The sequence below is a fragment of the Stegostoma tigrinum genome, chromosome 38 (genome assembly GCF_030684315.1).
Source record: "Stegostoma tigrinum isolate sSteTig4 chromosome 38, sSteTig4.hap1, whole genome shotgun sequence".
Taxonomy (NCBI): domain Eukaryota; kingdom Metazoa; phylum Chordata; class Chondrichthyes; order Orectolobiformes; family Stegostomatidae; genus Stegostoma; species Stegostoma tigrinum.
The window spans coordinates 20,679,818-20,705,431 of NC_081391.1; the positions used below are offsets into that span (position 1 = coordinate 20,679,818).

General features: G+C 45.4%; 2 protein-coding genes across 2 annotated transcripts; one reads left to right on the forward strand and one right to left on the reverse strand.

The window, feature by feature from the left end:
* The first annotated feature begins 1,393 nt into the window (after positions 1–1,393).
* LOC132206412 (ferritin heavy chain A-like) lies at positions 1,394–4,945 on the forward strand. Its single transcript, XM_059640526.1, has 4 exons — positions 1,394–1,495; positions 3,961–4,107; positions 4,278–4,403; positions 4,790–4,945. The coding sequence occupies exons 1-4, from the start codon at positions 1,394–1,396 to the stop codon at positions 4,943–4,945; spliced, it is 531 nt and encodes a 176-aa protein (XP_059496509.1).
* Positions 4,946–19,086: 14,141 nt separating this feature from the next.
* LOC125447037 (ferritin heavy chain, oocyte isoform-like) lies at positions 19,087–24,067 on the reverse strand. The gene is made up of 4 exons (XM_048521101.2): positions 23,966–24,067; positions 19,917–20,063; positions 19,606–19,731; positions 19,087–19,233 (listed from the first exon to the last, which is right to left on the reverse strand). The coding sequence occupies exons 1-4, from the start codon at positions 24,065–24,067 to the stop codon at positions 19,087–19,089; spliced, it is 522 nt and encodes a 173-aa protein (XP_048377058.2).
* Between the last annotated feature and the right edge of the window lie 1,547 nt (positions 24,068–25,614).

Sequence of the window (25,614 nt, forward strand, 5' to 3'; positions counted from 1 at the left end):
TTGGAGACCGCTTTGCAGAACACCTCCGCTCAGTTCGCAACAAACTACTGCACCTCCCAGTCGCAAACCATTTCCACTCCCCCTCCCATTCTCTAGATGACATGTCCATCATGGGCCTCCTGCAGTGCCACAATGATGCCACCCGAAGGTTGCAGGAACAGCAACTCATATTCCGCTTGGGAACCCTGCAGCCATATGGTATCAATGTGGACTTCACCAGTTTCAAAATCTCCCCTTCCCCCACTGCATCCCTAAACCAGCCCAGTTCGTTCCCTCCCCCCACTGCATCTCACAACCAGCCCAGCTCTTCCCCCCCACCCACTGCATCCCAAAACCAGTCCAACCTGTCTGTGCCTCCCTAACCGGTTCTTCCTCTCACCCATCCCTTCCTCCCACCCCAAACCGCACCCCCACCTACCTACTAACCTCATCCCACCTCCTTGACCTGTCCGTCTTTCCTGGACTGACCTATCCCCTCCCTACCTCCCCACCTATACTCTCTCCACCTATCTTCTTTACTCTCCATCTTCGGTCGGCCTCCCCCTCTCTCCCTATTTATTCCAGTTCCCTCTCCCCATCCCCCTCTCTGATGAAGGGTCTAGGCCCGAAACGTCAGCTTTTGTGCTCCTGAGATGCTGCTTGGCCTGCTGTGTTCATCCAGCCTCACATTTTATTATCCAGATCCAAAATGTTAGCTTTCCTGCTCCTTTGGTGCTGCTTGGCCTGCTGCGATCATCCAGCTTTACAACTCGTTACCTCAGATTCTCTTGCATCTGCAACTCCCATGATCTCAAATGGCTCTAATCTACTTTGAATAGCAAAGCTATGGCAATCTTTCAAAGGAACCTGTACTTGGGCCTGGGGTCACGGTCAGATTTAGAAATAGCCTCGTTGAGGGAATAGAGAGATGTGCATTCTCGGTTTCCTCACTTCCCACACAAAGAATATCAATGTATGAAAACCTGAATTGAACATCGACTCTATTGATTACTTCAAACTGAGATTGGTGACTATCTGTTAAGAACAGTGTGTAAAGACAATATGGTAGGTTGCACAGGTTTTAAAGACAAGCCAAGTAAGATCCAGTTGAATGGTGCAATATGCTTGAGGAGTTGAAAACCCTCCTCCTGTTTGCATGGTCCAAATAATCTGAAACTCCTCGTATTTATTGGAATACAAGCTCGGCTCTTTCAGTTACATACCATTCCCTGACTGAAATTAGTGCCTAGATTGATGGGAGATTTCTGATTGGCCATCAGTGATTGTCAATTGTCATTGGTAACATCATTTGCTGGTTGAGAGCAGGATATCCCAGGAGCATAAATACATGAGCTTGTGGGAGAAAGGCCTAGATGTAGAGTTCTCCCAGTGGTTGTGAGTGGGAATAGTGAAGATGGCCTCCCAAGTGTGTCAGAACTATCACAAGGACTGTGAGAATGCTGTTAACAAGCAGATCAACCTGGAGCTCTATTCCTCTTATGTTTATCTCTCCATGGTGAGATTTAGTTTTGTTTTTCATTCTAAAATGAGTGCATTTTTGTGTGTGTGTCCTTTGCCAATGATTTGGTGAGGGATACATTTCCAAGGTCCTCCTGAGAACAAATGCAGTGAACATATTGGATTGATTGAAATCAGATGCCTGTGTCTGAGTCTTATTTTGTTTCAAATGTGAAATTTGGTTTTTGTGAGACTTTTAATGTGCACATGCTCTTCAAGTGCAACTGACTGTGATGGGAAGCAGGAGCATATGTCAGGGAAGATCCATGGTGGGGAAGGCAAGTTAACATTGAGTCTGGATGACTCTTCAGAGTTGATGCATCTCCAGTCTATGTTGTCATGTAACCCTCATTCCTGCAGCAGGTCACTCTCATGGCATCCTGCTTGTACCAGCTTGTCTGTCCTATGCTTGCTGCAGTGACTCAGTGCAAACTAGAAGAACACTACCTCTGTTATACTAGACGCTGATGGCCCTCTGGACTCGGCGCTGAATTCAACACCTCTGGAATGTGAATGCTTTCTGTTTTGCCCACTCTTTTAATATTGGTTGTGTTCTGTCACCATACCTATCCTACTTCCCCATACTTCAACTCTAATGGGGCCATCTGTTCTTTTTGTTTAGCAGTTGAATGCCCCATGATTCATTCTCTCATTCCAGTTACTTTGTCTGAACTATCAACATCCTTTGCCCTTCTGGACTCCACCCTCCAGACACTGTCAATGCTGCACCCCCACCTCATGCCCCTGGTTTCCTGTAGCTGGGTTCTCCAGATGAGAGATTAGCTTGTTCTATTTATGTGTATGCTCCCTGACCCACTGAGATTGTGAGCATTTTATCTCCAGCCTTATTGGAAAAACAAGCTAATATGGTGCCCATTGCTGTGGCAAACACTTTGGAATATGGGTTAGGTTTCCATTCACTTTCAGTGATAAATCTGTCCTGACCCTTTCTCATTTGGACTGCCTTGTATGATGTGATACTTCCACATTAGCTATTGAGGAGTCTTCCTTGCTGGAAGGAAAAAGGAACTAACTGGCATTATCTCTGAACTGAATGCTGGCTGGGTTTGTCCAGAAAAACATTCTATCACTTCACCTGCTGATGTGCTACAAAAGGGACTCTTGTTGTTGGGATGACCTTCCTTTTGACAAATGATTTGGTTCGTGTTAATTCACCATACAATTGTTGGCTTTTGCCATCTTTGAATTCCTTTTGTCTATCTGACTTCCTATTTGTTTAGATCTTCCTGCCAGTATGGACAGGCTATTCAGCCAAATATATTGCACTTACTACTTCAAGAAGCATTACCTCACCTGATCTCTTGCTTTTCACTACCCAGACCTTGTACAGGGCCATTTTAACCCAAATAATAATCTTCTGCCCTCCTGGATGTGCCCCCAACACTTGTGGGTAGTGAATTCCATCCCTCTTGCTGCTGCAGGAAATGTTTTCACACTTGGCCCTTGTTCCTTTGGCCATATCACTTTAGATGTGTGCCCACTAAAGTGGAACAGTTTCTTTATCCAAACTGTTTAGGCTGCACTCAATTTTTGAGAACATCCTCCTGATCTCCTAGGAGAGATCAGTCCCTGTTTTTTAACAAATAATGGGGCAGCACTACACTGATGTAGAATTCCTGTAGGTTTATGAATTGGTTTTAGGATACTGTTTCTGCTGGTTGTCCTGGGATGTGCTCATCCAAATCCCAGGAACTGGCTTGCAGTAAGCTTGCTTCCATGTCACTGAAGCAGTATGATGCATAAACCTGGTCACCTAGTGGTGAATGTGGGAGATTCCTTCTCTGCCACATAAGGGTGAGGTTGTTTTGAAGACTAGCACAGACCAGATGCATCAGCTTTCCTGCTCCTCTGCTGCCTGGCTTGCTGTGTTCCTCCAGATCCATAGCTTGTTCTCTCAGCATCCAGCATTAGCAGCTCCTACTCATTGTACCTGAAGTGAATGTGTTGCTCTGACAGTCATACATCACAATCAGACCCTTCAACCCAAACTGCTCATGGCCAACTCTGTATGTTCTAGACAGAATGAGACTCCAGTTTTGGCCTCCCCTACTGTTCTGCTGGGGGAAGAATGTCAACTCACTGCACTATCCAAGCTTCTCTGCCTTGAGCTTTTTGAAGGTCAAGCCTCAACCCCCTACTTTGTATGGGGAAAGATCCCAGCTTTTCACTTCAGAAATGCAGCATTCCTTTCTGTGCTAAAATTATTGGGAGCAGTTGAAATAAACTCCAACATTGCCACCATTTCATCTTCTAGTTCAAGCATGTACACTTGCTCAGGCAGTTAATAAAAACTGCCAACAATAAAATGAATGGTAACAATTACCAGGACTAAATGTGAGCTGCTTAACTGGAAGCACGGTATTTGATGGCAGGTAACTTACCATTTGGTATTATCATCCAATGATCAGTTGATGATGCCTGACCCCTTTCTTCTGTTTGCAGACCTTTTACTTTGACCGGGACGATGTTGCCCTGCATCACTTTGCTGAGTTCTTCAAGGAGCAGTCCCATGAGGAACGGGAACACGCTGAGAAACTGATGGCATTCCAGAATAAACGTGGAGGCCGAGTCCTCCTGCAGGACATCAAGGTTGGGTTTAATTACACCTATTGCTAATTCTTATCACCTTCATTGCAACTTGTGGTGCTAAATGTTTGGAATAATGCAGTAACTAATAACATGCTATTTCATCCTTGTGTCCCTCTTCCCTTTGTGCATTTTCCAATATGTTGAAACATCTGCTTCTTCCCTCCCTCCAGAAGCCAGAGCAGGATGAGTGGGGCAATGGTCTTGAGGCAGTGCAGAGAGCTCTGCAGATGGAGAAGGATGTGAACCAGAGGCTGCTGGACCTGCACAAACTCGCCTCTAATAATACAGACCCTCATGTGAGTTCCTGATGAATTATCAGGGGTATTGAAGGTGATACTGGAACCTGCCCTGCTTCTGTGGTCAAGATCCATGTAAGCTTGTGTTTTGGAGTAAATGCCACTGCTGCTCCTTGGCTCTGTTACCAACCTGTTTTGCTACTGATGTTGAGGTATCTAGGGTGTAAATTATGGGTTTGTTACCAGTTAATTGGATTAGCTTGGCAATTGTGCACAAGTTGGCTTTGCTCTGCCTTCTTTCGTAACTGCCGCTCAGGACATGGTTTCCAGCCTGCTCTTGGAGGTAGCCAGCTGCTGTATCTGTGCATAAAGAATAGAAAGACTTGAAGGACCCATCCAATCCTGTCTGTCTGAAATGAAATGATTTAAACTCTGTTTTTCTCCAGCTGTGTGACTTCCTGGAGAGGCACTACTTGGATGAGCAAGTGAAGATGATCAAGAAGCTGGGAGATCACATCACCAACCTGAAGAGACTGGGAGCCCCTGACAATGGCACGGGAGAGTACCTGTTTGACAGGCTCACACTGGGGGAGAGTGACTGAACTGACTGCAGGGAGTGAGCTTGTTGTGAGTGTCTGAATAGGAGACCTGGTAGAGACTCCTTTTAGTAGGAGCAGCTCATTGCCCTGTACCAAGTGTAAATAAACTGCTCAATATTGGATTGTGTCTTGCCTCCCTTTCTTGGTTAATCCTTGCTGTGAGCTGTGCTATAGCTTGATCCTGTCTTAGTTCTGTTCCTGCTCATGGGAACACTTTGCACTGGGCTGTGGTTTCACTGTCTGGCCCAGATAATTGCCTGAACCAAGCTGCCTTTGAGATGGTGAGTTGTTGCCTTGAGCCACTCTACTAGATTGTGTGTGGGTAGAGCCACACTCCCCTTGAAGGAATTAGCACTGACTCAGGAACAGTGAAGGGTGAGGAATTGCTCAGGGACCTAGCCTTCTTGGTAGAAGGCTAGGAGCCATTGGGGAAATGCAAGGGATATTGTGAATGCTGGAATTAGTTAATGAAGCATAACTAACAAATCCAGGCATTTCTGGGTTTGAATAGAACAACTTTTGATGTTGTGCTTGTGGAAATTTGCTTTCCACATTTAACTTCTCTACAAGCTGTTCAGCATTTAACTCAAAGGGAGCAGGTGCAGCTTGAACCCATGCCTCCCTGACAAGGGCTAGTCACACTACCACTGCACCACCAGGGGCTTTTCAAGCACATCATACTGAGTGACTCTCCCTAGTATGTACAATCTGACACTCCCCCTGATTGGGACTTGTCTGGTTTGTGACATTTCAGTTCTGATTAGGTTCCTGGGGAGCATTGACAAATGAAGGCTGAGGGTGCAGGTGAACAGGTTCTTTGAAGGCGTGGATGGAAACATTTGGGGTGTTTTCCCTTCATTTCTTAGTGTATTCAGTACAGGATTGGGGACACCATGTTCCAACTGTGGAGGGCAGTGGTGAGGTCCCTTCAGGAATATTGCATTCAGTGATCATCTCCCTGCTGTCAATGTTTGCCTTTCTTGCTTTTCCTGAAAGCTCAAGGACCAGGAAAAAGTTCTGCAAGAAGGCAGAGTAAGCTATGGCTAACCTCCTTGGACTGCCAGAGGCTGAGGTGGGACTTTAGATGATAAAACAACGGGGGGCATGGACAGAGTAAATAGCTGACGATGAACATCCCAGGGTTTGGGCAAGCAGAGGGTGTAGTTGATTAGTTGAACGGTGGGGGGAGAGAGATTTAAACAGGACTGTGGGGCAACTTTCCCACCCAGGGTGGTGAGTCTGGAATGAGCTGCTGCTGGAGGTTGGTCCAGTGACAAAATAGAGATGGACCCCACCTCAGTAAATGATTAGGAATGGTTCAGAGGGATATAGCCAGATGGGGCCAGACCAGTTTTGGATAAATGGTGGGCATAGATGGACTTCAGGTATTAGTCATTCTCCATGCTGAATCTTAGTCTTAGTCCAACTGAGGTTTTATCAGTGCTTTACAAGGTTTATTCTAATGCATTTGTGGTTGAACCAAACGATGTATGTTCTTTGTAAAGTTCAACGATCCGAGGAGTGGGGCATAAACTATTCCAACACACGTGCCCTTTTCCATGTCGTTATCAGCTGCAAGCAAAACAACCCCTCCTACAATGCAGTGATAATGGGAACTGCAGATCCTCTCTGATGAAGGGTCTGGGCCTGAAATGCCAGCTTTTGTGTTCCCGAGATGCTGCTGGGCCTGCTGTGTTCATCCAGCCTCACATTTTATAGTCTTGGAGCCTCCTACAATGCAGTTGGTTAAAGACCTATAACAGACAGCTAACAAAGCAGTAAAGAGAGCAACAGAAATATCTGTGTTCCTTCCCAAAACCAAAATGAGGGGAAGCAAATCTGTAACCAAGGATTAGCACCACTGACGTTTTGTCAGGGTCAGATTCTGTACAGCAATTTTCATTTTAATTTTCAAGATCAGCTGGTGGGAAGCAAAACTTGTTCAAACATTGGGTACTGCAGAAATATGACGAATAACATTCTCTGGCATTTCTGATGATGACAAAGGTTCTGCTGACATTCAGACTTCAGATGCTCTATTTTGGGAGACACAGCTGGAGTTCATGTTGTACTGCCAATGGCTGGGGGAAATGCCTGATCATTTCACAGGTATATGTAGAAGCTAAGGTATGAAGTGATTTCACAGAAGCCAATCCATGTGGAAAGCTTATGAGCACCATGTAATCTGTCATCCATCATTTCCTTGTAAAGGACCCTTCTAAGCAAACACAAAGAATGGTCCCTTGATGCCCATCTGGGGAAAGGAAGCAAGGTCAAAACAAGACTACAAGCCAGTAGCATCTGCCAGTGCTTGACTAGGGAACAACTATTCCAATCCTTTTAGACTCAAATCAATTTATTCAGTTGAATCTACTCAGTAGATGGTACTGAACTTCATCCTACCATAATAAAACAAATACACAAGATTCTTATAACAGATAGAAATTATCTCTAAAGGGGTCTCAATTTCTTTAACGTTCTCTGCCCACATGTTCTGAAATCTGCAACCACTCAGGAGCTCTCTGCAAAAACTTGACACAAGACCATTAACAAGTGAGTGTGTCCGTCAACATTGTATTATACATTTCCTGCAGTGTATTTATTTGGATTAGGACGTGAGAAGAACGTGACTATCTGTGGTTTATGTTACACAGACAACCAGGGAGTAAGCCAGGAACACCAACTATTCCCACAGAGCCAGGCACCATTGTCGCTCATCAAAGTCTCTAGTGACCATTGAATGACCATGTGACATCCATTAGTTGGGACAAAGCCCTTTGTGACAAATGGACATTCCCTGCTTCTCAGATCCACTATGACCAAGACATCCGTCAATGTCCAGATACATTTCCAGTTCGGGTGGGTCGGCTGTATCCGGTGATGGTGTCTGTCCCGAGAGGCCTGTGCGTGGATTGTGATCGGTGGATCCTGATGTCAATCACTGGTTGCCTGATCTGGCCCATCAAACCCAAAGAGTTAAATCCAAAAACACATCTCATCACCTATTCCAGGAGCGAACTGCTGAGTGTTACAATGTGAAACAGCTCAGAAACGAACACTTTGGTCCAACTCACCCATGCGAGCCAGGGATCTCAAACTGAACTGATCCCATTAGTAGGCATTTGGCTCATATCTCTTCTTGAGAGCCAGACCAAGCCTCCTCAAATACTCAGAGACACACAGCATGGAAACAGACCCTTTGGAATATTTTTCCATCGGAGTGAGAAGGTTGAGAGGTGACTCATAGAGGTTTATGAAATAATGAGGGGCATAGATTGTGTTTTTGTCTTCTGTAGTATCTAGATTGCAAGACTAGGATGCACATCTGTAAGGTGAGAGAAGAGGGAATTTAAAAATACGTGAGGGGCAGATTTTTTCCAGAAAGGGTTATTTGTGTGTGGAATGAATGTCCAGAGGAAGTGCCGGATGTAGGTACAATTACAAAGGTAAAAGACATTTGGATAGGTACATGATCGGGAAGGTTTTGGAGGGATCTGGGCCAGAATCAGGCCGTGGAATTAGTTTAGTTTGGGATTACGGTTGGCGTGGACTGGTGAAGAGTGTCATATATTTTCTTGTTTTAAACGTGTTACAGATGAAATTTGATTGATCAAACTATTAACTTCAAACAAAGCACGTTTTATTTTTATACGACAGTTGAAGTACAGGCAAAACAAAAAGGAAAGTATTATCTTACCTCTCGAAATGCTGAACAAAATAGTAGACACATTAACTAATACTAATTAACTGTTCCAACACAGTGACATCCTGCAAACACACCCTTGACAAAGGCAGATTCAGTGAAAAAGATTGTCTCACATGCAATTCTAACAGCTTGTAGATGTAACAGAGAGAGGAATAAGAGCTCCCACGGCCAACTCAAAAACCTCAGCGACTGCTGAAATTTAAAACAAAAATTCCTGGTTCATTGGGTGCTTGACTAAACACTCACCACCTTCACCATCACCAAATCCCCCTCCCACAATTCCCCACGAACCCACTCCCCCAAGCAACTCAACTCAGGTCGCTTCGAATGTTCGAACTCCAATAATAAGCCTCGATTCCTCACAAGTTACTTTCTTGACTTTGAGTGAAGTGCTCTCCACCTCTGTCACCAACCTTCTTCATTTGAAACTAAAGGCAAAATACAACTCCTAAAGCCGTTGTTTTGTCACACCTGCTGAACCCTTCCTATTCATGTTCCTGTCCAAATTGCTTTTAAATGTCTCTACGAGGTCCTCCGACAGTTCATTCCAAACATGCACCACCCTCTGCATGAAAAACCTGCCCCTCCGGTCCCTTTTCAATCTTCTAGAACGAAGCTAATTGTAAACACTTGGGGTATCGGTGAAACATTTGAGGCAAAAGAATCATCTTTGGTCAGATGGTGGAAATCTGCTTCACTCAAGGTAACATTTTTAATCACTTCATCCCTGTCCCAGAATAGACACTTTTTGAGCAACCTGTTCAGGAGGCAGTGGCACCTGACACTCGTGTCCTTAGAACCAGAGGCATGGACACTGCCACCCCACATATCTATTTATAAACGACCAGCTCGATTGGCCTGCATTGAAAAAACTATCACTCCAAAAGCACTTGCTTCATCAAGAATAATTTGCCAAACCTCTGTCTCTGTGTCTCAGCATTGTCCCCATAACAACCTTTCCCTTTTCATTGGTGCCCAGATTGATGGGACATTCCTGATTGGATGTTAGGAATTGTCAGTAATCAGTGGTAATGTCATTCACTGGTTGAGTGCAGGATGTTCCCAGGAGCATAAATACAAGAGTTTGTGGTAGAGTGGTTCAGTTTTTATTTGGTCTGGGTAATAGTGAAGATGGTTTCCCAAGTATGTCAGAACTACCACCAGGACTGTGAGGATGCTGTTAACAAGCAGATCAACCTGGAGCTCTATTCCTGGATGTGAGTTTGCTCGCTGAGCTGGAGTGTCAGTTTTCAGACATTTTGTCACCATTCTAAGTAACATCATCAGTGAGCCTCTGATGAAGTGCTGGTGTCATGTCCTGCTTTCTATTTATCTGGCTAGGTTTCCTTGGGTTGATGTCATTTCCTCTTCTTTGGCTCCAAATCAATCTGCCATCTTCTGAGAAAATGTGTTGGTTGATGGAGTTCCGGTTGGAATGACATGCTTCTAGGAATTCTTGTACATGTCTCTGTTTGGCTTGTCCTAGGATGGATGTGTTGTCCCAATCAATGTGGTGTCCTTCCTTATCTGTATGTAAGGATACGAGTGATAGTGGGTCATGTTGTTTTGTGGCTAGTTGATGTTCATGTATCCTGGTGGCTGGCTTCCTGCCAGTTTGTCCAATGTAGTGTTTGTCACAATTCTTGCAAGGTATTTTGTAGATGTTCGTTTTATTTGTTGTCTGTATAGGGTCTTTTCAGTTCATTAGCTGCTATTTTAGTGTGTTTGTGGGTTACCCTGATGCCAAGGGGTCCGAGTAGTCTGGCAGTCATTTTGGAAATGTCTTTGTAGGGGAGAGTGGTTATGGTTTCTGAGCCTGTTTGGTCTGTTTGGGTTTGCTGAGGAATCGGCGGACTGTGTTCATAGGGCAGCCATTCTTTTTGAATACGCTGTATAGGTGATTTTTCTTCTGCTCTTTGTAGTTCCTCTGTGCTGCAGTGTGTGGTGGCTCGTTGGAATAATGTTCTAATGCAGCTTCGTTTGTGGGTGTTGGGATGGTTGCTCCTGTAGTTCAGTATTTGGTCCGTATGTGTTGTTTTCCTGTAGACACTGGTTTGAAGTTCCCCATTGACTGTTCGCTCTACTGTGACATCTAGGAATGGCAGTTTGCTGTTGTTCTCCTCCTCTTTTGTGAATGTTATGCCAGTAAGGGTATTATTGATAGTCTTGAAGGTTTCCTCTAATTTGTTTTGTTTAGTGATGACAAAGGTGTCGTCCACATAGTGGACCCAAAGTTTGGGTTGTATGATTGGCAGAGCTGTTTGTTCAAGTCTCTGCATTACACCAGACACCCCCAACCTCATCAGCAAGGACAACATCATCAAGCTAGTGGACCTATGCCTTGCCACCCACTTCACTTCCAATAACAAAACCTACAGACAAACCAACAGTACACCCATGGGATCTCCGATATCAGGGTTCTTAGCAGAGGCAGTAATGCAGAGACTCGAACAAACAGCTCTGCCAATTATCCAACCCAAACTTTGGGTCCGCTACGTGGATGACACCTTGTTTCATTTAGTGATGACAAAGTTAGAGGAAACCTTCAAGACCATCAACAATACCCTTTACTGGCATAACATTCACAAAAGAGGAGGAAAACAACAGCAAACTGCCATTCCTAGATGTCACAGTAGAGCGAACAGTCAATGGGGAACTTCAAACCAGCGTCTACAGGAAAACAACACAAACGGACCAAATACTGAGCTACAGGAGCAACCATCCCAACGCCCACAAACGAAGCTGCATTAGAACATTATTCCAACGAGCCACCACACACTGCAGCACAGAGGAACTATGAAGAGCAGAAGAAAAATCACCTATACAGCATATCCAAAAGGAATGGATGCCCTATGAACACAGTCTGCCGTGTTTTTTTTTCCCTCAGCAACAAACCCAAACAGACAAAACGGGCTCAGAAACCATAACCACTCTCCCCTACATCAAAGACACTTCCGAAATGACTGCCAGACTACTCGGACCCCTTGGCATCAAGGTAGCCCACCAACACTAAAACAGCAGCTAATGAACTTAAGACTCTATACAGACAACAAATAAAAATGAACATCATCTACAAAATACCTTGCAAGAACTGTGACAAACACTACATTTGACAAACTGGCAGGAAGCTAGCCACCAGGATACATGAACACCAACTAGCCACAACGACATGACCCACTATCACTCGTATCCTTACATACAGATGAGGAAGGACACCACTTTGATTGGGGACAACACATCCATCCTCGGACAAGCCAAACAGAGACATGTACGAGAATTCCTAGAAGCATAGCATTCCAACTGCAACTCCACCAACAAATACATTGGCTCCAAAAAAAAATCAATCTACCATTCCCCCTGAGGAAAAAGAACAGGAAATGACATCACCAACCCAAGGAAACCTAACTAGATAAATAGAAAGCGGGACATGACTCCCAGTGTGGCTTCGGAGGATCACTGATGATGTTACCTAGAAATGGTGACAAAATGAATGAAAACTGACCTTCCAGCTCAGCGAGCATACTCACATCCAGAACCTCAACCTGAGCTACATATCTTCTCAAAAGCTCTATTCCTCTTATGCCTACCTTTCCAGGGTGAGCCTTGAGAGTTCACTCTTTTTCTCCTTGCTTGTTTTTGCTCACCATTTTCTTTCTCCCCCCACTACCCTATTCCCCCACCACACAAGAGGGGAAATTAAGGGTGGGAAATATCTGTGATGCCCAAGTCCCATGTGTTTTCATACTTGTCTTTTTTAATTGTATCTGGGAGGGGCAGAGTTTCTTAACTCCATGAGTTGACTTTTTTGAATCATCCTCCTTTTTTTTTTCCCCCCCTCCTATCTTTTTCTTGCCTTGTTAAGAGGCTAGCTACTGTGTGTTCTCTCTTGGGCTTTGTTCTGAAGTGTTTTTTTATTAATTGGGATAAAATCCAAGGCTCTTTGTAGCTTCTTGGATGATTTTCATCTTTTGTCAAACTGCTCCCTTTCTATTCCAATGCTGTTAAAGTGAATTGGGTGACTCACGCTTGAGGCGGTCACTATTTGAGTCCTCCTGCCTGTTTCTGAAGGAGTATAACCCTGCTGTGTTGACCCCAACACCTAGTACACCTAGTCCTTCAATTATGATATTTTACATTACTATCTCAATGGCAAGGGATTTTCTCTGAACTGATAGGAAGTGATTACTTTCAGGTTTTTGGTGAAAGGGTTTCTGATTATATCACTTGAATTGAGCACTGAAATTAATCTAGGCTCCCTGTTAAAATGGATGGATTGGGCATCACAGATATTTCCCACCCTTAATTTCTCCTGGATATTGAGGAAGGAATGGCTATTGAGTTGTCTGGCGCAAGTTGCAACTCATTTGCTCCATCAGCGGTGGGCGGGGTTGCGTCGGCGTCGGGGCGGGGTTTCGTCGGCGTTTAGGGTGCGGCGTCAGCGGTGGGCGGGGTTGCGTCGGCATCTGCGTGGGCGGAGTTTTGACGGCGGTGGGCGGAGCGGGATGGGCGGTCTTCCAGCAGCGGTGGGCGGTGTTGCATCGGCGGTGGGCGGAGCGGCGTTGGCGGAGGGCGGGGTTTCGTCGGCTGTGGGCGGAGCGGCGTGGATGGCAGCAGCAGCGGTGCAGGTTCCGTGGTGTCAGTTCTGGAAGTGGAGGCGGTGACTGCAGGAGCAGGGATAAACGTTGCTGAAGGGGCTCGATGTCCTGGATGTAGAGGTTGTAGATGGTCACGTTTGGGGATAAATTGGGAAGGCTTGAATGTGGACTGTAGCCCATTGGGGATGATCTGGTTCCGTAGGCAGGTGCTAGCAACCCCTGGCAACGTCTCTCCCTGCGAGTCCTGAAACAGACACTCACAGCCATGCGCCGGCATCCCCAGGCACTGCAATCCAGCTCAGAGCTTCCCTCTCCCAGACCTGCAAAGGACCTCTGCTGTTTTCTATCCTCCGCAGGACCCACAGACTGAACGCCCAGTTCTACTCAGCTCTACTGGACACCAAAAATCGTAAGTACAACCAACTCACTGGCTCCTGCCACCCACTAGAGGATTCCTCCACCTCCCAAATCCCCAGCCTGACCCTGCACCTCCCCAACCATGTATCCGCCGCCATTGACCATGAGGACACGGCCGGGGACCGTGAACGCGACCGCTACTGCAGTCACTGCCTCCACTTCCAGAACGAACACCACAAACATCAGCCTCAGCCCGCTTCTATCTCCTTCCCAAAATCCACAAATCCGCCTGCCCTGGTCGACCCATTGTCTCCACCTGCTCCTGCCCCACCGACCTCATCTCCACCTATCTGGACTCCATTTTCTCCACCTTGGTCCAGGAACTCCTACCTACATCCGTGACACCACCCATGCCCTCCACCTCCTCCAGAACTTCCAATTCCCTGGTCCCCAACACCTCATTTTCACCATGGACGTCCAGTCCCTATACATCTGCATTCCCCATGCAGATGGCCTCAAGGCCCTCTGCTTCTTCCTGTCCTGCAGGCCCGGCCAGTCCCCCTCCACCGACACCCTCATCAGCCTAGCCAAACTCGTTCTCACCTTCAACAACTTCTCTTTCGATTCCTCTCACTTCCTACAGACATGGGGGTGGCCATGGGCCCAAGCTTTGCCTGCCTCTTTGTAGGTTACGTGGAACAGTTACTCTTCCGCAACTACACTGGCCACCCAAACCCCATCACACTCATCTTCCTGCAAAAAATTCCATCCCCTATTCCCAATTCCTTCGTCTCCGCCGCATCTGCTCCCAGGATGAGGCAATCCATTCCCACATATCCTAGATGTCCGCATTCTTCAAGGACCGCAACTTCTCCCCCGCAGTGGTCGAGAAGGCCCTCGACTGTGTCTCCCGCATTTCCCGCAACACATCCCACACACCCCACACCCGCAATAACCGGCCAAAGAGAATCCCCTTGTCCTCACATACCACCCCACCAACTTCCGGATACAACGCATCATCCACTGACACTTCTGCCATCTACAATCCGACCCCACCACCCAAGACATTTTTCCATCCCCACCCTTGTCTGCCTTCCGGAGAGACCACTCTCTCTGTGACTCCCTTGTTCGCTCCACACTGCCCTCCAACCCCACCACACCTGGCACTTTCCCCGGCAACCACAGGAAGTGCCACACTTGCCCCCACACCTCCTCCCTCACCCCCATCCCAGGCCCCAAGATGACTTTCCACATTAAGCAGAGGTTCACCTGCACATCTGCCAATGTGGTATACTGCATCCACTGTACCCGGTGTGGCATCCTCTACATTGGGGAAACCAAGCGTAGGCTTGGGGACCGCTTTGCAGAACACCTCCGCTCGGTTCGCAACAAACAACTGCACCTCCCAGTCGCAAACCATTTTAACTCCCCCTCCCATTCTTTACACGCCATGTCCATCATGGGCCTCCTGCAGCGCCATAATGAAGCCACTGGAAGGTTGCAGGAACAGTAACTCATATTCCGCTTGGGAACCCTGCAGCCCAATGGTATCAATGTGGACTTCACTAGCTTCTAAGTCTCCCCTTCCCCGACTGCATCCCAAAACCAGCCCAGCGCATCCCTACCTCCCTAACCTGTTCTTCCTCCCACCTATCACATCCTGCCACACCTCCATTCCCCACTACTAACCTCGTCCCACCTCCTCGACTTGTCCGTCCTCCCTGTTCTGATCTGTCCCCTCCCTACGTCCCCACCTATACTCTCCTCTCCACCTATCTTCTCCTCCGGCTGTTAGAATTGCATGTGAGACAATCTATTTCACTGAATCTGCCTTTGCCAAGGGCGTGTTTCTGGAATGTCACTACGCTGGAATACTTAGTTAGTATTAGTTAACGTATCTACTATTTTGTTCAGCATTTTGATAGATAAGCCAATACTTTCCTTTTTGTTTTGTCTGTACTTCAACTGTGCTATAAAAATAAAGCATGCTTGGCTTAAAGTTAATAGTTTGATCAATTAAATTTCCTCTGGAACACAATGCCTTCCACTTACCTTTAAAATAAGAAACATTGACGGTCTTAATGTATTTGGTGGGGTTTTGGTCTGGTCCTTAACAAGAGATATGAGCTAAATCTCTCCAAATGAGAGTAGTTCAGTTTGATATATCTTGTTAGCATGGATGAGTTGGCCTGAAGGGATTGTTTCTGTGCTGTATGACACTGTAACTCTAACAGTTCCACCCTGGAATAGGTGATGAGATGTGTTCCTTTGGATTTAGTTTTGGGTTTGATGGGCGAGCCTGTGATTGACATCAGGAACTACTAAACACCATCTAAGCACAGCCCTCTTGCTAGGGACCCCACCAATAGACCCGCTTGACCCGCCCAAACAGAAACAGGATCTGGAGATTGACAGATGTCCTGGTCAGAGTGGACTGACATCCAGGGAATGTCCATTAGTCACAAAGGACTTTGTCCCAACGAATGGAAGTCACACGGTCATTCAATTGTCACCAGAGACTTTGATGAATGACTGTGGTGCCTGGCTCAGTGGGAATAGGGTGTTATTCCCGGCTTACTCCCTGGTTTTGATGTAACGTAAACCACACATGCTCGTGTCTTCGAGTGAATACCCAATTAAATATACTGCAGGAAATTTATAATACAATGTTGAAGTACACACTTAGTTGCCAATAGAAAATTTTTGAGAGATTGACAGGTCCCCTGCAGCATTTCAGTCTCATGTTTTTGTCGAGAATACCTGAGCAGTTGCAAGTTTAAGAACATGCGGGCAGCAAAAGTTAAAAAGAATTCGAGACACCTCGGAGTCATTTCCATCTGATATAGGCATCTTATGTATATATTTTGCTGTGGTAAGATGAAATCCAATACCATTGGATGAGTAGATTCAACCAAATGAATTGATATGGCTCAAACATATTTTGTCTTTTGTGCTGTTGAAAACAAAACTGTAATTCTTTGCCACTGTCATGAGTTGAAGTTTTCTGTTTTGCTCAAGTGTACTTCTGAGAATCGTCTCTCCAAGATATAGATATCTTGGCAGGTTCTCACTGACGCTGTCCTTTTGTTGTTGGAATGTGTCCTCACCAACGTACTGTTCCAAGTTACCTCGGTGTTGTTTCTTTCTTAGCCCTTTTTCACATGAGGTTACAATTTGGGCTTTTCTGGGCTATTGGATACCAACAGATTTGAACCCAATCTGCTGACAGAGCACAACTTGGATGTACCTGGAAAGGATGGACAGTGCTTTTGGAGGGGTGGGGGTGGGGGGTTGAGATGAGCCACATCTGGTTAGAAGGTTTGGAATAGTTGTTCCCTAGTCAAGCACTGGCAGATGCTACGAGCACGTAGTCATTGTTTTGGCCTTGCTTCCTTTACCCAGATGGGCATCAAGGGAACATTCTTTGTGTTTGATTAAAAGGGTCCATTATAAGGAAATGGGTATATAGAATATTGCATTCATAATCTTTCCACGTAAATTGTCTTCAGTGAATTCACTTTTCAGACCTTCCCTTCAACATCAGCCTACCAATCGATCAAATATTTCCCCTGGCTATTGGCAGTACAACAGGAGCTCAAGCTGTGTCTCCCACCATTGAGTATCTGAATGTCATCAGAACCCTTGACATCAGAAATGCCAGAGGATATTATTCTTCTAATCTCTGCAGTACCCAAATGCTGGAACAAGTTCCACTCCCTGCCTTTCCTGCTCAGGTAGCAGCTGATTTTTCAGAAAAAAGTTCTGTTTGACAAAACCTAACGCTGACACAGAGTCAGCGGCCTACTAATCCTGAATTATGTTTTTGTTTTGTAATTTGTCTGTCACAGACCTTTGACCAGCTGCCTTTTTGGGTGGGGTTTAGTGCCTGCAGGTGACAGGCCTGTAGGGGCGGGAAAAAAAGGTGTTTCTTTTGAAACATTCACATTCTCCTCCTTCAGTCCTTGAACTTCCTGAAGGACATGCAACATTTGGCTCAGCCACCAGCTTGTTAGAATAAGCCCTCTGATGCACTCAATACCTCAGTGGGATTAATAGTCAGTCTGGAGACTGACTATTTAGTTCCATGCACATCTGCCCACTACAAATACAAAATGGTCTGGTCTGGTCCCATTCATGAGCAGCTGGCTATATCCCTCTGAACCCTTCTGTTTCATTTACAGAGTCAGGTGCTTTTTCCTCGGTTGTAGCGGTGCCAGCCCCAACCAGATCTGCTTGCAGCTCATTCTAGAGGCACCACCCTGGGTGGGAAAGTTGTCCCAAGAACCCTTTTAAATCCTCTCAACTATGCCCTCTGCTTTCCTCGACTCTGCGAAGAAAGGCCCTGCCTATTTACTGTCCATGTCTCATGATTTGACATCTCATGTCTCCTCTCAGCCTTGGAGAGTCAAATGAGGCTTGGCCCACTTTACTCAGCCTCCTTACCTGCTCTTTTTCCTTGAACCTTGAGCTTTCAGAAGATGTTTAGCAGGAAATCCAGCACTGAATGCAGTTATCCAAAAGTGACCTCACCACTGCTGTACACAGCATTAGTATTGCATCCCAAGTCCTACACTCCATGCACTGACCAAGTGAAGGGAAGCATCCCAAATGTTTTCTTCCTTGAAGGTGCGGACAGGGTGGGGAACTTAGTCCCTGCACCCTAGGCCTTCATTTGCCAGTGCTACCCAGGAGCCTAACAAGGACTGAAACTTGACAAGTCAAGAGATTTACACCTCACTCTGATTAGAGACTTGCTCTGATCCAATAGGCACACTTGGTATGTATTGTTTGCATAGCTCTTGGTGGTTCCCTGGTCAGGGTCACAAACCCTTGTCTGGGAGGGATGGGTTCAAGTCCCACCTGCTTCATTAGTGGGATACTGAACAGCTTGAAGAAGCAAACATGTAGCATTGAAATCAAAATTTCATTGGCACAACCTTAAAGTTATTCTATTCCAAACCAGGAGACCCTAAGTTTCTGTTATGCTATTTTACAGGAATATTAGTTTACCCTATAGGAAACTCAGGTTCCCCTGGTGGCTTCCAACCTTCTGCTCAGTTGGCCCTTTTGCCAAGGATAGGTCCACAAGTCTTTCCTCAACCCGCAATGTCCCTGGGCCAGCACACTAATTCCTTCCAAGGATATTGCAGTCAAACTACACAAGATGCAGGGTTGCTCAAGGCAGCAGCTCACCATCTCAAAGGTAATTACAGCCAGACAATTGTCCGGCCCACACAGTGAAACACACAGCCCAGTGGGGAAAAGTGCTCCCATCAGCAAGAACAGAACCAAAACAGGATCAAGCTACAGCACAGCTCTCAGCAAAGATTAAATGAGAAAGGGAAGCAAGTCATGGTCCAATATTGAACAGTTCACTTACACTTGGTGCAGGACAATGAGCTGCTTCTACAAAAAGGGAACAGTATCTACAGGTCTCCCATTTGGAGATGGCAACAAGCTCGCTCCCTGCAGTCAGTTCAGTCACTCTACCCCAGGGTGAGCCTGTCAAACAGGTACTCTCCCATGCCATTGTCAGGGGCTCCCAGTCTCTTCAGGTTGGTGATGTGATCTCCCAGCTTCTTGATCATCTTCACTTGCTCATCCAAGTAGTGCCTCTCCAGGAAGTCACACAGCTAGAGGGAAACAAGAGTAATCAGTTCAGACAAACATGTTTGGATTGGCCTTCCTTGGTGCTACTATTTATGGATAGCTACAGCAACTGGCGATCTCCAAGAACGGGCTGGAAACAGCCTCCTGAGCTACAGGTGTTACAGAAGGCAGAGCAAAGCTGACTTGTACACATTTGCCAAGCTAATCCATTTAATTGGCCATAATCTCTATAATAGCTTACACACTGAATACTACATCAAATTAGTCACTGAGACAATTAGCACAAGTGCTTTTTGCTCCTAAACAACCTTGCATGGACATTGGTCAATATGCAGGGCAGGGCAGACTCCACTATCACCTTCAATACCCCTGATAATTGATCATCAGTAACTCACATGAGGGTCCGTGTGGCCAGAGGAGAGTTTGTGCAGATCCAGCAGACTCTGGTTCACATCCTTCTCCATCTGCAGAGCTCTCTGCATTGCCTCCAGACCATTGCCCCACTCATCCCGCTCTGGCTTCTGGAGGGAGGGAAGAGATAGATGCATTGCTCATGTGGTAAATGAATGCACATTCAATGCAGTGAGATATGATTGCTACTAGAAACTACTGTGCACCACGTAACATTATGACATTACCCCAGCTGATATTAAGTTTCAAATCCAAGTCTAGTTCAGGTAGCTGCAATATAGGCGGACAGACCAACCTTGATGTCCTGCAGGAGGACTCGGCCTCCATGTTTATTCTGGAATGTCATCAGTTTCTCAGCGGGTTCCTGTTCCTCATGGGACTGCTCCTTGAAGAGCTCAGCAAAGTGACGCAGGGCAACATCATCCCGGTCAAAGTAAAAGGACTGTGAGAGAAGAGGAGAAAGTGGCCAAGTCAGGCAAGCTCCAGATCTCATCGAGTCAGAGCTTCAGCAAGAGCCTGTCTCTTTCAGGCTAGACTCAGAATGAAGTGCACACATCCTGAATGTCTTCCCAATGTGGGAACATATTGGGCTGGAGGTACAGTTCAGATCAAGAGGTCATCGATAAGGAATATAAAAGGTAGTTCTTGACTGACTGACTGTCCTGGGAGCATCCTGCACTCAGCCAGTGAATGACATTACCAATGATTACTGACAATTCCTAATATCCAATCAGGAATGTCCCATCGATCTGGGCACCAATGAAAAGGGAAAGGTTGTTATGGGGACAATGCTGAGACACAGAGACAGAGGTTTGGCAAATTATTCTTGATGAAGCAAGTGCTTTTGGAGTGATAGTTTTTTCAATGCAGGCCAATCGAGCTGGTCGTTTGTAAATAGATATGTGGGGTGGCAGTGTCCATGCCTCTGGTTCTGAGGACACTGGTGTCAGGTGCCACTGCCTCCTGAACAGGTTGCTCAAAAAGTGTCTATTCTGGGACAGGGATGAAGTGATTAAAAAATGTTACCTTGAGTGAAGCAGATTTCCACCATCTGACCAAAGATGATTCTTTTGCCTCAAATGTTTCACCGATACCCCAAGTGTTTACAATTAGCTTCGTTCTAGAAGATTGAAAAGGGACCGGAGGGGCAGGTTTTTCATGCAGAGGGTGGTGCATGTTTGGAATGAACTTCCAGAGGACCTCGTAGAGACATTTAAAAGAAATTTGGACAGGAACATGAATAGGAAACGTTTAGCAGGTGTGACAAAAGAATGGCTTTAGGAGTCGTATTTTGCCTTTAGTTTCAAATGAAGAAAGCTGGTGACAGAGGTGACATCGCTCAAAGTCAAGAAAGTAACTTGTGCGGCATCAAGGTTTATTATTGCAGTTCAAATGTTCGAAGCGACCTGAGTTGACTTTCTTCGGGCAGTGGGTTCATGGGGAATTGTGGGAAGGGGGGGGTTTGGTGATGGTGAACGGGGTGAGTGTTTAGTCAAGCACCCAATGAACCAGGAATTTTAGTTTTAGATTTCAGCAGTTGCTGAGGTTTTTCAGCTGGCCATGGGAGCTCTTATTCCTCTCTGTTACAGCTACAAGCTGGGAGTTCTCCTCCGGCTTTTAGAATTGCATGTGAGACAATCTATTTCACTGAATCTGCCTTTGCCTTGCACTATAAAAGTAAAGCATGCTTTGTTTGAAGTTAATAGTTTGATCAATTGAATTGCATCTGGAACACAATGCCTGTCACTTACGTTTAAAAGAAAAAAAAAGAAATGACACTCAATGTATTTGGTAGAGGTTTGGTCTGGCCCTCAAGAGATATGAGCCAAATGCAGGCCAATGGTGCTGGTTCACTTTGAGCTACCTGGTTAGCATGGATGAGTTAGACCAAATGGTCTGTTTCCATGTTGTTTCACACTAACTCTCAACAGTTTGGTCCTGGAACAGGTGATGAGATGTGTTCCTTTGGAATTAACTGTGGGTTTGATGGGCCAGTTGGGGGGAGACTGTGATTGACATCAGAATCCACTAATCATCATCCACACACAGCCCTCTCGGAACAGACACTTTTAATCCACCTCAGCCGAAAATGTATCTGGTGATTGACAGATCGCTTGGTCAGAATGGACCTGAGCTGCAGGGAATGACCCATGGTCACAAAGGGCTTGGTCTAAACTAATGCACATCGCGTGGTCATTCAATGGTCACCAGAGACTTTGATGAATGAATGTGGTGCCTGGCTCTGTGGGAATAGATAGTGTTCCTGGCTTACTCCCTGGTTGCCAGTGTAACATAACTGCAGATAGTCACGTTCTTCTCAATTTCATATCCAAATAAATACACTGCAGGAAATTCATAATACAGTGTTGAAGGACACACTTACTGGTTAATAGTCTTTTCTCTTGTTTTTGAAGAGAATTCCTGAGCAGGTGCAATGTTCTGAGCACGTGGGTAGAAAGTTTAAGAAATTGAGACACCTCTGTCAGTGAATGAGATGCCTATGTCAGATAGAAATTATGTTTTATTTTGGCAGAATGAAGTTTGATATCAGCTGATGAGTAGATTCAACAAAATAAATTGATTTAGCTCAAATTTATTTGATCTTTTATACAGTTGAAAACAAGGCCATAATTCCTTGCTACTGTCATCAGTTGAAGAACATTTATGTTTTGCTAAAGCGTCGTTCTTCTGCAAATGGTATCTGCAAGATGTTGATAGTTTGGCAGTTTCCCACTGATGCAATCCTTCTGTTGTTGGAATTGATCTTCGCTGACTCACTGTTCCAAGCTGATTTGGCATAGTTTCCTCCTTGGCCCTTCTTCGCATGGGGTTGTGACAATTTTGGCTTAGCTGGGCTATTGGACTTGACAGATTTGAACCCAATCTGCTCCCGTACAACACAACTTGGATGTATTTTGAAAGAATGGACTGTGCTTTGGTGGGTGAGATGAGCCACATCTGACTCAAGGATTGGAATAATTGTTCCACAGTCAAGCACTGGCAGATGCTACTGGCTTGTCGTCATTGTTTTACAGTTGCTTCTTTTACCCAGCTGGCCATCAATTCTTTGTGTTTGTTCAAGAGGATCCTTTATGAGGAAACGATGGATGTACAGATAACACTGAGTTCAAACTTTTCCACATAGATTGGCTTTTCATACCCTCCCTGCAACACCTCCCTTTGCATCGATCAAACACTCCCCCTGGCTATTGGCTGAATGACATGAACTCAAGCTATATCTCCCACAATTGGACATCTCAATGTCAGCACAACCCTTACCATCAGAAATGCCAGAGGATGTGCAGATCCAGCAGACTCTGGTTCACATCCTTCTTCATCGGCAGAGCTCTCTGCATTGCCTCACTCACCCTGCTCTGGCTTCTGGAGGGGACGGGGGGGTGGGGGGGGGAAAGAGGCAAATGTTTCAGTAGATTGGAAAGTCCACAAAAAGGAGATACAAGGAGAAAATAGCATTCTTAAATCACTGCATTAATCAAATTGTTCTCAACTATAATACCACAAGTTGCAGTGAAGCTATAATGAGGTCACAGATATTGCTAACAGGAATAATTAAAACCCAACCTTGATGTCCTGTAGGAGTACTCAGCCTCCACATTTATTCTGAAACACCATCAGTCTCACAGCATGTTCCTGTTCCTCATGGGACTGCTCCTTGAAGAACTCAGCAAAGTGATGCAGGGCAACATCATCCCGGTCAAAGAGAGAGAGAGAACTGTAAGATTGGTGACAAGTGGTAGAATCAACCATGCTCCAGATCACAACTTCAAGAGGCCGTGTAGGTTTTTTTAAGACTGGGCAAAGAACAACATGTACACACCCTGAATGTCCAGACAATATAGGAATATAAAAGGTAGCTCTTGACTGACTAGATGCTTCATTTGGTTTTCCAACTCAAATGGAGATTAGGAGGTTGTTGACTTCTTTCAGAATTGGATAGTATGAGCCAGAGTTACTGGTTATCCACAGGCTAAGTGTAGAATGCAAATAAAACCACCATGATCTGACCACAATTAGTGAGCATGCCTACAGGGGACATGTGACATCTGTCAAGTTATGTGATGAAAGGAGACCACAACTCCCTGGACACAGGAACTTCTCCAAATGTGACCACCATTTTAACATGGGCAGCAGTCACAATCCTTTAGACCTGAGTGGCTTAGAGTAGGAGCTAATGAGTTGCAACTTGCACCAGACACCAGACTTGGGCGTCACTGAGATATTTCCCACCCTTAATTGCCCCTTTCTTTGGTGGGGGAGGGGGCAGGCAGTGGGGCATGGTGAGCAAAAGCAAGCAAGGAGAAAGAGTGAACTCTCAAGTCTCACCATGGAGAGGTAAACATAGGAGGAATAGAGCTCCAGGTTGATCTGCTTGTTAACAGCATCCTCACAGTCCTTGTGGTAGTTCTGACATACTTGGGAAACCATCTTCACAATTACCCAGACCAAATAAAAACTGAACCACTCTACCACAAACTCTTGTATTTATGCTCCTGGGAACATCCTGCACTCAACCAGTGAATGACATTACCACTGATTACTGACAATTCCTAACATCCAATCAGGAATGTCCCATCAATCTGGGCACCAATGAAAAGGGAAAGGTTGTTATGGGGACAATGCTGAGACAGAGACAGAGGTTTGGCAAATTATTCTTGATGAAGCAAGTGCTTTTGGAGTGATAGTTTTTTCAATGCAGGCCAATCGAGCTGGTCGTTTGTAAATAGATATGTGGGGTGGCAGTGTCCATGCCTCTGGTTCTGAGGACACTGGTGTCAGGTGCCACTGCCTCCTGAACAGGTTGCTCAAAAAGTCTCTATTCTGGGACAGGGATGAAGTGATTTAAAAATGTTACCTTGAGTGAAGCAGATTTCCACCATCTGAACAAAGATGGTTCTTTTGCCTCAAGTGTTTCACCGATACCCCAAGTGTTTACAATTAGCTTCGTTCTAGAAGATCGAAAAGGGACCGGAGGGGCAGGTTTTTCATGCAGAGGGTGGTGCATGTTTGGAATGAACTTCCAGAGGACCTCGTAGAGACATTTAAAAGAAATTTGGACAGGAACATGAATAGGAAGGGTTCAGCAGGTAACCCTTCCTATTCATGTTCCTGTCCAAATTTCAAAACAACGGCTTTAGGAGTTGTATTTTGCCTTTAGTTTCAAATGAAGAAGGTTGGTGACAGAGGTGGAGAGCACTTCACTCAAAGTCAAGAAAGTAACTTGTGAGGCATCGAGGCTTATTATTGGAGTTCGAACATTCGAAGCGACCTGAGTTGAGTTGCTTGGGGGAGTGGGTAAGTGGGGAATTGTGGGAGGGGGGTTTGGTGATGGTGAAGGTGGTGAGTGTTTAGTCAAGCACCCAATGAACCAGGAATTTTTGTTTTAAATTTCAGCAGTCGCTGAGGTTTTTGAGCTGGCCGTGGGAGCTCTTATTCCTCTCTCTGTTACATCTACAAGCTGTTAGAATTGCATGTGAGACAATCTTTTTCACTGAATCTGCCTTTGCCAAGGGTGTGTTTGCAGTATGTCAGTATGTTGGAACAGTTAATTAGTATTAGTTAATGTGTCTACTATTTTGTTCAGCATTTCGAGAGGTAAGATAATACTTTCCTTTTTGTTTTGCCTGTACTTCAACTGTCGTATAAAAATAAAACGTGCTTTGTTTGAAGTTAATAGTTTGATCAATCAAATTTCATCTGTAACACGTTTAAAACAAGAAAATATATGACACTCTTCACCAGTCCACGCCAACCGTAATCCCAAACTAAACTAATTCCACGGCCTGATTCTGGCCCAGATCCCTCCAAAACCTTCCCGATCATGTACCTATCCAAATGTCTTTTACCTTTGTAATTGTACCTACATCCGGCACTTCCTCTGGACATTCATTCCACACACAAATAACCCTTTCTGGAAAAAATCTGCCCCTCACGTATTTTTAAATTCCCTCTTCTCTCACCTTACAGATGTGCAT